This window comes from Procambarus clarkii, chromosome 69 (genome assembly GCF_040958095.1).
Source record: "Procambarus clarkii isolate CNS0578487 chromosome 69, FALCON_Pclarkii_2.0, whole genome shotgun sequence".
In the NCBI taxonomy this organism is placed as follows: Eukaryota; Metazoa; Arthropoda; class Malacostraca; order Decapoda; family Cambaridae; genus Procambarus; species Procambarus clarkii.
The window spans coordinates 12,996,922-13,009,123 of record NC_091218.1 but is presented as its reverse complement, the minus strand read 5'-3'; the positions used below and the strand labels follow the sequence as shown (position 1 = coordinate 13,009,123).

The following is a 12,202-nucleotide window of genomic DNA, read 5'->3' as shown; positions in this document are numbered from 1 at the left end:
ACAGGCGGGAAAGGAGTTCCTGCAACCTTTTTTTTTTGTCTGGCAGGCAAGACTCAGGGAGGTTATGGTTATAGGTAAGCCTGAGTCTTCCTTCACTCCCCCACGGGTCTAGGCCGGAACTGTTAACAGCAGTTTCCCCGTGGTTGACTGAAGGGCTTCCAGGGTGAATCAGTGGCACCCCTTTGTGGTGGAAGCAAAGACCTGCGGAGGTGGGCATTGTTGGTCCTATCTTGTGTGACCAAGGAGACTCCGGTGAATCCAGGGAGTCGGAGGGGCTGAGTATTTGGGCCCTTTGAGCCCCTAGCGGCCGAGTGTTAGCAGAGCCCCGGACCGCCCACCCCCACGTGACAAGAGAACTGGCGACCTTGCCAGGATTCGAACCCCAGTAGCCAAGAACTGGGAACTTCGCCAGGAAGCGTGGATCAAGCTACAGTGTGGACCAAATTTCAAGACAAGTGTTGCCAGGGTACTAATACAGTGTGGCCAGTGAATTCGGTGGTACTGTTACTCAACCAGCTAAGGGACTGGAACGGTGAAATTAGTGCCTACTAACTTGTCTGTGCTGTCGTGTATGCTTGATGATATAGAGATGGAGGAAGACAAAGTAAAGAAATTTATTGACACAAGGGACGAGAGAATTTTGGAAGAGTGTACCAAGGCCCAGCTCCAACAAGTGGCAAACCACTTTGGGATCAGGTTGAGGACGACTAAGGTAGCGGAGCGAAGGATAGAGATCATGGCACAGCTCACAGCTCGAGAGGAAGCGACGGGAGAGGAGCCATCTCAAGAGGAGCTGTCCCGAGGAGAGCCGTCGCAAGGTGAACCGTCCCGACTAGGGCCTCCCCAAGCGCCTACCAGTGTGGAGAGAATTCACAGTGAACATGGGAGCAGTGGAAGGTCCAGCTGTAGTAAGAGGAGCCTGCAACTGGAAATAATGAAGATGCAACTGGAAGCCCAGCTGCGACGAGAGGAGAGAGAAGCGCAAATGCAGCGAGAGGAACGTGCGGCTGAGCTGCAGCGAGAGGAACGTGCGGCTGAGCTGCAGCGAGAGGAACGTGCGGCTGAGCTGCAGCGAGAGGAACGTGCGGCTGTGCTGCAGCGAGAGGAACGTGCGGCTGAGCTGCAGCGAGAGGAACGTGCGGCTGAGCTGCAGCGAGAGGAACGTGCGGCTGAGCTGCAGCGAGAGGAGCGAGAAGCTCGGCTGCAGCGGGAAGAAGGAGAGAGACAACTGCGACTGGAGGAGATAAGGGCAAAGAAAGAAGTCGAATTGCGTCGCGTTGAACGTGGTCTGCCCTCACTACCTGCACGGCGGGATGACCTCAAGGTAAGGGAACGTGACTTACCTACGTTCGAACCACAAGAGGCTGAGGCGTTCTTCGAACACTTTGAACGGATAGCAACTCTGAAGGAGTGGCCGGAAGATGATTGGGCTGCTCTGGTCCAGGGCAGGTTGACTGGTGAGGCCCGGGAAGCCTATAACATGCTGGACCTAGAGGAGTGTACTAGTTATGACGCGATTAAGAATGCGGTTCTCCACTCATTCCGGCTGACTCCGGAGATGTACCGGAAGCGGTTCAGAGAGTGTACAAGAGCGTCGTTAAAGACTTACGCCGAGACCGCCAGGGATATGGAACGGAAATTCCTACGATGGTTGAAGGCGGAGGAAGCGGAGTCGGTGGATGATATCAAACGACTGATAGTGATGGAGAAGTTCATGTCGGTGCTCCATCCTGAGTTGCGAGTAAGGTTGAGAGAAGCAGGTATTAGGGACCTGAAGGCTGCAGCGGATCGAGCCGACATGCTGGAGGAGGCACTACATATCAGGAAGGAGGGGCCGCCCAGACACTCGCCTTACCCCAGGTCGGGAGGGAACCTTAGGAGTTCAGGAGGAGCGAGGACGGGTGGGGACTCTCCCAAGAGTAGTGTGCCCGATGAAGTAACGTGGTTCAAGAGCTCAAGAGACGCGGGGAGGAAGCCCCAAGCTGTGAGCAGTGGACCTAACTCGGGAGCGAGTGCTGCAGTCCCGGACACGACGACAGGGAGTCCAAGGAGGACCCAGGGGACGTCTGCAAGTGGTACTGCCAGAGTGACTGGCGAGTGGCCGCCCAGGAGAGGCAGCCGATGCTACAACTGTGGCGTGAGAGGACATTATGCCCGTGAGTGTGAGGAGCACCAAAGGAATGTAGGATTAATGTTGGAAGAGGAGAGAGTGTTTGTTCACACCCCATATCATAGTGGACCCAACGTGAATGGTTGGGAAATGAAGTTGGGTGAACATCCCTTCGTTTTCGGGGCCAACGTGAAGTTTGGAAAGTCAGACCCAGTGGAGGTTGCCGTGCTTCGAGATACGGGTGCTGACATAAGTATGGTGACCAGGAGTATTCTCCCCAAGGAATTTAATGATTCACCTGTGGGAGTGGTGAAGATACGCAGTGTGGGGGAGGAATACAGGTTGCCACTTCACGAAGTACAGCTGATTGCCGACTGCGGAGTCGAGAAAGCTATAGTAGCTGTAGCCCCTAAGTTACCCCTAGAGCATGTACAGATGGTGCTGGGTAATGACCTCGGAGGAGGCAGGATACAACCCGATTGGGCCAGGAGTGCCTATGTTTCAAGCAGCGGTACAACCCTGCCAGGTGAGGTATCAGTCGCTCCAAATAATAGTGAGGAAGCCGACTTCGCCAGGGAAAACGTCGCCAGAGACGACGACAACGAGGGCGAGAGTGCAGAGAGGTCGTCGGAGGTTGTGGAAAACCCCGACGGGGACCTCCGACTAAGCCTGATGATGCGTGTGGAGGAGTGGCGAGGAGCAGCTGTACAAACGCCTGGGGCGGTGAAGAGGCTGCAGACCGCACTCCCTCCATACAGAAACGTGAATAAAGTAAGCTCAGTGGATGAGCGAACGGCAGTGAGGGGCAGAGTGGAGGAGCCACGACGCAGTGCACCCTATGCCGGCCAGATGAATAGTGGTAGGTGCAAGATGAACCACCGTAGTGAGGTGAGCCACAGGGAGGTGGATGAGCCCAACCACGAACCGAAGAAGACGTCTGCAGGGAAGAGAATCTCATGGAGGAGTGAAGATGTTCGTCGGGAACGAAGGAGCGAGTGGTATAGGAAAGGCAATACGATGAAAGCAGGGAATAGGTACACCCAGGGTAGGCGCCAGCCTAACCAGAGGGGCATTGGGCCATCGCAAAAGCCTAGTGTGGAAGAGAGGGAGCTGCTGGATGGAGTACGGGTTACAAGTGCCACTGTGAGGAGACAACGCACCTACGGGAGAAGAGGAACCGAGAAGAGAGAAGATTGGCGAAGAGGAGATCATGAGAGGAAACATGGAGTACCTGTAGGACGCAGTGTAAATGCAAGACTATCTCGGAGTGCACGACGCGGTGGAGGCGCTGCATGCACTGAATCTTACAGTGGTAACGAGCCGTGGGAGTACACCCGTGGCCACGGAGAGGGGATTTCTTGTAGGTGTTCAGGGAACACCCATCACACCCGGTCCTATGCGAGGTGGAGATACAATGAGGCAAGTGACTGGCAAGGTGGAACAAGCCACATCGCCAACTGGAGGAGTGACACTTCAGGAACGGAGGGAGCAAGAGTATAGGTTGCCCTCTTGAGTGCTGCTCTTCCGATATGACTCTTATTTTAAGGGGAGGGGTATGTTACGGTGCCCTCTCCTATTTCTTTCGTTTGCCGGCTTAAAGAGTCATATCAGCTCTCCCTACTGATTCTCTGAGGTTCAGGGAGTCTAATGATATATGTGGCGACCAGACCGACTGCCATTTAATGGAAGGAGGTTATATTATAAGTTGTAAATAAGGAGAAATTGGCGCCCTGATATAAAATGGAACAGTATCCCCTAAGGCAGATATGACCTTGTGGAAGGGACGCTATGCCGATCGCGGATTGGCCGACGTAGGTCGCGGGCGACAAATCGGGGCCCGCCATGACGTCACCGAGTGCCCCGGGCGGCGCCAACGTCAGAGTTGTACTGACCGTGGAAGCGACAGGACGCGCCTCGGTCTGCTCTCAAGGATTGGAGGCTCTGCAAGCCTTGTTCAGTGGATTGAGCTGGCCTTCGTTGCCCACCATAGTTATTGGAGACCCTGCGCTTCTGGGAAGCAAAGAGGAACCAAGTTCAGTGAGCAGAGAAGTGCCCAAACTTGGAAAATGGTCGGCGACGACGCTGGGGCGGCCCCGCTGGCTGGACGTTGAGGTCTGGAAGGTGGGCGAGCAAGCTAGCTGTGACTGGGGTCACATCCACTGAGAATCTTGGAAGGACGACACAGTGCCTAGGACAAGGAGCGACGCCCTGTGGGAGAGGCGAGTGTGGGGAAAAATAGAGACTAGCTCAGCGCCCATCGATGAACCAGGATTGGGGCAGCTGAATCGCAGGGATTGGAACGGAGACGACGCGAAGGCTTCACGACACCTGAGGACCTGTGGAACGCCCTGGATCGTCGAGGATCGACCCAAGGAAGCGTGGGACCCTCACACCATCGAGGGACAGGCGTCGTGAGCCAGGAGTGTAAGGTAGATCATTTTCCCTCCCATTACCCCTTGTATGAGTAGGCTAGTTAGGCCACAATATTTACTTGTGTATGTGGCAGCAATACTTTATTACTTTAATAGTAGAATAGGCTGCAATGCAGCTTGGGTCCAGGACTGTCAGAGAGGACAGTGTGTATGGATGGCAGGACAGTGAAGAAGAGGTGCCGACGTGGTGAAGAGGCCCTCCTGTGAGAGTGTGAGACTCCTGTCTTCCTGCCCAGTTGAAGGAGAGTTGGAGGTCGTGGAAGAAGAGGCTGACGATCTCCAGACTCATTACCCATATTCCATATTCATGTATTACTTGTGATTGTGTGTGTGTGTTCATGTAATTTGCGTCAGTAAATCCACACATTTTATTACTGTGTTTGAGTGTGCCTCCATTTGTGATATTTCTCTTGAGCATACATTTCTGGCTACAAACGATATATGATACACCCACTGAACTGCATTGCTGGGGTGCAGATATAATAACCCAGCTGGCGACCTTGCTAAGAGGAAGATAGAGAAGACAGGCGGGAAAGGAGTTCCTGCAACCTTTTTTTTTTGTCTGGCAGGCAAGACTCAGGGAGGTTATGGTTATAGGTAAGCCTGAGTCTTCCTTCACTCCCCCACGGGTCTAGGCCGGAACTGTTAACAGCAGTTTCCCCGTGGTTGACTGAAGGGCTTCCAGGGTGAATCAGTGGCACCCCTTTGTGGTGGAAGCAAAGACCTGCGGAGGTGGGCATTGTTGGTCCTATCTTGTGTGACCAAGGAGACTCCGGTGAATCCAGGGAGTCGGAGGGGCTGAGTATTTGGGCCCTTTGAGCCCCTAGCGGCCGAGTGTTAGCAGAGCCCCGGACCGCCCACCCCCACGTGACAGTATTTACTTTTCTTCCAATAAACGCTCAAAAACACATTTCCACGCATATTTACACACCTAATATGTAAACAAAGAATTTTATATACTGTACTCAAGGAACGAAAAAAAGAAAGACGCTGCCGTTACTTGCTGATGAGCAGGTTTTTATTAGTTAACCTCTGCATGCAGAAAGTGTATTCCATGATGTGTTGCCAGAATGACTTGTGTTGCTTTTTCATATCTTGAAACTTGTATTTTTCCAGGGATATTCGTGCATGGGCCCCCCCCCCCCCCCAAGTCTCTCGCTGGCCCCACTAAATGTCGTTTATTTTGGTCTTAATCAAGCAGTGTATCACCGGTTGTGACTCTTACTTTAGATTTAGCAACATTAAGTCCAAAGTGTTTTGACAAATTTTGCGCCGCTAAATATACATGGTGGCATTTCATTTTAAGAACAACAATAGAAACTACTAACCAATAGCTGACTTGTGACATGTTGCATTGAAGAGACAGTCCAGAGTGGTAGCAATGAAATTTTCATTGGCGACTTGCTTAAGAGTCACGCCTACAAGGGACATCAAGAAGCACAGCTGAGCCTGCTGCTTGTCATACAGATGTAGCTGGTCCATCTGTTCAAAATATCCAAACTTCCATTAGATACATGGTTGTTGGTACTTGGAATATGGTGCAATGGGTGAAAGTGTACATATGAGGTTTATGGTTTGTACAGAGGGGGAAATGGGTGGGTGCACGAGGCTCATGCAGAGGAGGAAATGGGCGGGTGCACGGGGCTCGTGTAGAGGGGGAAACGGGCAGCACACAAGGCTCGGAAAAGTAGGGAAATAGTGTAATAATACTTGGACTTCTCTAAAGCTTTTGATAAGGTACCGCACGAGACTGGCACAAGAAATTACAAGCACATGGAATAGATGGTAAAATACTAGAATGGACAAAAACAATCATTAAAACAAAGATAGCAAAGGGTCATCCTAAAATGGAAATGAATCTTGAATGGAGAAATACTTATATAAAATCAAATAATTTTTCTCGGAAAATACCTGAGCTTTTGCAATGTTTATAGTGTATTCTTCATTGTTGATGTGAGTGATAGTTGAAGCTAGAAAATCTCTCAGCGAATCGTGCCACATCTGAAGTATAAAACAGTGTATTAATCTACACCACCCCTATATATGCACGTATCCAACTGAAAACCTTGGTAGTAATAATATTACAGAGTGCTCACACACAGTAGCGGCCTTCTTCACATTTAATCTTTTGGGGGTTATATAACATAGGAATACAAAGATCCCCAAGAGGTCAACACGACCTACCATACAATGCCATTGGAATGGCTCAACACTTTAAAATACCTATTAAAAATTAAGCAAAATAACCAAAACTTACTGTATTTAAATGTATACTGTAACATGATACAGCAAATTAAAACACTTAACACTACAGTAATAAATAAAAAAAAAAAGTTGAATTTAATGAAACGCCATTTTCTGGGTGAACCCCGGAGGCTTCCTGGAGCCATCGGGCTAATATGCAATTCATTAGACCAGGGGCCAGATTCACGAACGCACTTACGCATGTACTTACGAACGTGTACATCTTTCCTCAATCTTTGACGGCTTTGGTTACATTTATTAAACAGTTTACAAGCATGAAAACTTGCCAATCAACTGTTGTTATTGTTATAAACAGCCTCCTGGGGCTTCGGAGCTCATTAACTGTTTAATAATTGTAAATAAAACCGCCAAAGATTGAGAAAAGATGTCCAGGTTCGTAAGTGCTTGCGTAACTTCTTCGTGAATCTGGCCCCAGGGCATTAGCCATAGGAGTTGAGCCAACTGGGGACCACGAGCCAGAACCTGGCCCTCTCAGAGAGGCACAGGGAGCAATGGCCCTACAAAATTCCCCCGTGGTTGGGGTTTTTCCTTATCTGCCATGAACCGGGGTTAGGCACCCAATAAGGTAGGCATAAGAAAACAGACTCCACGTGGCAAGAAAATTGCAACTGAGAACCGAACAGAGGCAGAACTCTCTCAATTCCACGGAAACAAGCAAACATTATGCAGCACTGCTCTTCCGCGCAGCCCCCCCCATCGTCACCTGGGAGGGGAAGGGAAGAGCCCTAGACCCACAGCGCCGGCTACCCAACCTCAGTTTGTAGGCTAAGCATCAGAAACAATGCGAAAACCTTCGACCAGAGGGAGGGAGGGAGAGTGCCAGGGAGCCTCTGGGGCTCACCTAGAATATGGCGTTTCATTACATTCAACGCTGGTTTTTGTGTGGGGGAGCCCTCTCCAGCTCCCTAGAGCTACATAACCAAAGATAAGGAAAAGAGGGACTTACCAGGGAGGCGGTCGCCATGTGTCCGCCAACTTGAAGCCAAGACAATTAGCTGCAACCTGCGACCCAAAGCCACACACACGAATGCCCAGGACCAGGAATGTTGACCAAAAAGTGGGCGGCCAGGACCATATTCGACCTTTGAAATCCCCGCACCTGAATATCAGCCCAAGACATGTTGCCGAAGACAGCAGCCAAAGCAGCAAACTTCCGAACGTCATGGGCATGAGGATAGACTGCAGACTGGCTAGACTATAACCCTGCGGACAACCTGGGAGACTCGAACCCGGGAACAGGGAAACCTTATCAACCCAGAATGCATCTACAGCCACAGAAGTCGAGGCGCGCAGGTAACGGCAAAGAGCCACAACTGGACAACACACGATGCACCCCCGGCCTGACCAACCAAGTATCAATAACTCAAGGACCCCTCCGGAAAGCCGCTGTCTCGTTCTTCGCCAGAAAAGAAGGTTGCAACCATATGAACTGATTACCAGGACTGAAAGAGCAGAAACCCCAAAGCATGAAACTTACCAACTCAACCTCCAGAGGTCAATGCCAACAGAAAGAGCCTTGGAAAGACAATCTTGAACCGAAGGGGTCACCACTTACTGTGAACCGCGGAAAAAGAGGTACAGGTAACCCCACTTCAACCAGTCCTGCCAAAAGGTGTCTACTGCGAATGCTCCACGGTCGGGGAAGGGCGCCACGTATATTGGCAGATACGCTAAACCACGCCGATGCGGAGAGGTCCACCTTCGGGAGCCCGTACGTCCAGCAGAGCCAATTGAAGGAGTCGGTGTCGACTGTCCATTCAATGAATAGGGGAATGAACCGAGACAAGCCGTTGGACACTCACTGGATATGAACCAAACAGAGAGACTTCCCAGCCGAGAGACAACGTGTCCATGAGCACATCGAGTGAGGGCTCGGGTAGGCACCAAGGCACTGAACCCTAAAAAACACGAAGAGGAAGCCAGCGATGCAGCAAAAGACACAAAGCCCCCGGAGGCCGAACCCAGCGATCATGAGCGAGGCGGAAGGGACATTCCCGAAGGAACCAGAATAGACACCGAAGCCAGACCTAACCCAGCGGGTAAACCAGCACGGTGAGGTTCAGACTCCCGCACAAACCCTTGAGCAACCGCCGGGTGACCCGGGAGTCCCCCGGCGCTTCAACAGTGCAGGCGATGCACGAGCAGCCGAGACTAAGTCACCAGACCCGGGAACGACCCCAAGAGCCTCCACACCCTCCGCAAGCCAATCCGAAGATAGCTCCAGGAAAGAAAAGAAATGCAAGATTGAAGCCAGTAAGCCACGAGCACGCAAGTCCTCAGCCACAAGCGCAGCCGACAGGGAAGGAACCTGCAACCTTTGTGAAGCTGAACCATGCCAACATCCCGCAGAAGGGCTGGGGCAAACAAACACCCATCGAGGTGCTTGAAGTCGCCCCATCCAGGTAAACCTGGACCACTGTCAATACCTCGCTCCACTCAAGTGTGCGGAAAATACACCAAGCATCCAACGACAACAACAGGGCAGTCCGAAAGCCAGGATGGCTCCGGAACCTCCTAACGAACCCAGTATGGAGACGAAGACCCAAACCTAAAGGATAACAGATCCATTATGGAGGCAAATTTCGGGTTGCACACGAAGTAAGCCACAATGGCCTCCCACACCTCAGTAGGCGAGACGTGGGAAGTCGAAAACCTCTGGAAGAACGGAACCGAAGGACCCAAAGGGATAGGGAATTGAACCCAAGGAGGGGCTGAACCCAAATCCAACTCATACACAGAGGGGGGAAAAGGAAAACCCCACTACTTGTAACAAAAAGCACAGTTCTGAGGGTTGGAAAACCCAGGTGGGGTCCAGCGTGGCCCAAGGCCCCCAAGGCAGCTCCTCCCCAACCCCGGAAACCTCCACATCAGGCCCCTGGGGAGCCGGAAAAGCAGGAAAGAAAGGGCCCACTGGTCAGACCCTGTCGCCATGGATGGAGAAACCGACTCTAATGCTTCCGTCGCCACCCCCATCACGGAAATCATAACATAGAACAAAAAATCAATGTAAAGGATTTGCGTGTACTCATGTCGGAAGACCTTACCTTTAAAGAACATAATAAAGTAGCCATCACAACTGCAAAAAAATAACAGGTTGGATAACAAGAACCTTTCACACCAGAGATGCTATACCAGTGATGATACTTTTCAAGACGCTAGTGCTCTCTAGAGTGGAGTACTGCTGCACAATGACAGCCCCTTTCAAAGCTGGAGAAATTGCTGACCTGGAGAGCGTGCAGAGATTGTTTACTGCTAGAATCCACTCGGTAAAGCATCTAAACTATTGGGACCAACTAAAGAGCCTAAATCTGTATTCTCTTGAGCGCAGGCGGGAGAGATACATAATAATTTACACATGGAAAATAGTAGAGGGGCTGGTCCCAAACCTGCACACAAAAGTAACATAAGAGACCAGAAAGCATGGCAGGATGTGCAGAATACCCCCATTGAAAAGCAGAGGTGCAACAGGTACTCCGAGAGAGAACTAACAACACCAGAGGACCGAAGCTGTTCAACACGCTTCCACTACACATAAGGGGCACAACTAGCCGACCCCTCACAGTGTTCAAGAGAGAACTTGACAAACACCTCCAAAGGATACCCGATCAACCTGGCTGTGACTCATACGTCAGGCTGCGGGCAGCTGCGTCCAACAGCCAGGTTCACCAGTCCAGCAACAAGACCCTAAGATATCAGGGGGGTAGGGGAACAAAAGCTTATATTTCAGATTATCCAGGTCTCCTACTCAGTTGATTTATCATGTTCATACTATACCTTCGTCTCGCAACCACACGTAGTCTTATTCTCAACTTTGATTGCATAAATGCTTATATTAGAAATTGAACATTCAAATTATTTATACAGATCAACCATTTCCAATACTGTACTTAAAGTTCCCATTTACTTCACGCAGAATTTTCTTCGCTCTCCACCACCAGAACTCTACTTTTGTCCATATTATTTTACAGCCTTACCTTGCACACCTGAATACAATTTAAAACTAGTTTACATAACTCTGCTAAAGAACTGCATTGCGCAAAATTTAAAATATGTCATGGCTTTAATCCTTAAAAGGCACAATACACATACAGTACTGTATAGGCAAGTGTTACGGAATGGTGCATATCATACACAGGCGATCGAGGGTCCCAAGCATGATATAAATGTCCCATGACTACATGGGGGTTCACATCAGCTTCCTCAGGGCTCTAGTAAACAGACACCATTTAAAAAGAAAATTGTGAGCATCATTCCCCAGTGTGAGAGCCTCAGTACTGAGTGAGCAACCAAGGCTGGCACACGCAGCATGAGCTCACAGCACTGCTGTTCAGCTTGTGACCACAGCATTGCCTAAAAATGTCAAAATATGTATGTAACTGATATTATTTAGCAACGATAGCATCACATAAAATCCCAGACTGATAAAAATGATCAGGATTCTGATAACGGCAAGATTGTGGTGATAATTAGTGCTATGCGTAGTATGGTGGGAGGAGTAATCTTGGTGAGGGAGGAAGGTAGCATCGTCTGCTGACTGTGTGTGACCACCCGTTATTAAGAATCACCATACCAGCTCAGTGGTTCGCTATGGCGAACACAAATGTAGATATTTATATATAATGTGTGTATATAATATGATAACAGCAAAAAAAGAGTATGTTGGGAGGAGCCATTTTGATGAAGGAGGCGGCATCATCTAGTAGCTGCTGTGTCACTTGTCTAGCAGTTCTTTTGTGGCAAATATTTTTTATTTAATTTTTATTTTAAAGATATATACAAGAGTTGTTACATTCTTGTACAGCCACTAGTACGCGTAGCGTTTCGGGCAAGTCCTTAATCCTACGGTCCCTGGAATACGATCCCCTGCCGCGAAGAATCGTTTTTTCATCCAAGTACACATTTTACTGTTGCGTTAAACAGAGGCTACAGTTAAGGAATTGCGCCCAGTAAATCCTCCCCGGCCAGGATACGAACCCATGACATAGCGCTCGCGGAACGCCAGGCGAGTGTCTTACCACTACACCACGGAGACTGCTTTTATGTACAGACACTGTACCAGTTTAGTTGTACGGTAAATAAAACATGTAGATACTTATATATATATAATGTGTGTATATTGTGTAAAAACAGCACAAAGAGTATAGTGGGACGAGGAATGTTGGCAAGCGAGGGAGGGAACGTCAGCTGACTGTGTGGCAACGTCAATTATTGTCTTGACTCACCATACCAACTTAGTCGTACAGTTGGTTCACATATTTTATTATATAACTTATATCACACTACAGTACACACTATTGAATAATATTACTACAAAAAAAAAAAAAAAAAAAAACAGAACAAATCAATCAGACACACACACCACCTCTGTCAACGACTCAATTTTTTTAGACTTCCC

The 12,202-nt window shown here is 49.6% G+C and overlaps 1 protein-coding gene across 3 annotated transcripts in view; it reads right to left on the bottom strand.

Moving 5' to 3' along the window:
- The window catches only part of c11.1 (maestro heat like repeat family protein c11.1), a 123,956-nt gene that overhangs the window by 101,173 nt on the left and 10,581 nt on the right, over positions 1–12,202 (bottom strand). For all 3 annotated transcript variants that reach the window (XM_045765299.2, XM_069311047.1, XM_069311046.1), the window contains exons 5-6: positions 6,454–6,543; positions 5,871–6,024 (exon numbers count right to left, since the gene is read on the bottom strand). In XM_045765299.2, coding sequence (XP_045621255.2) covers positions 5,871–6,024; positions 6,454–6,543 — 244 coding nt within the window. The remainder of the gene's footprint in view (positions 1–5,870; positions 6,025–6,453; positions 6,544–12,202) is intronic.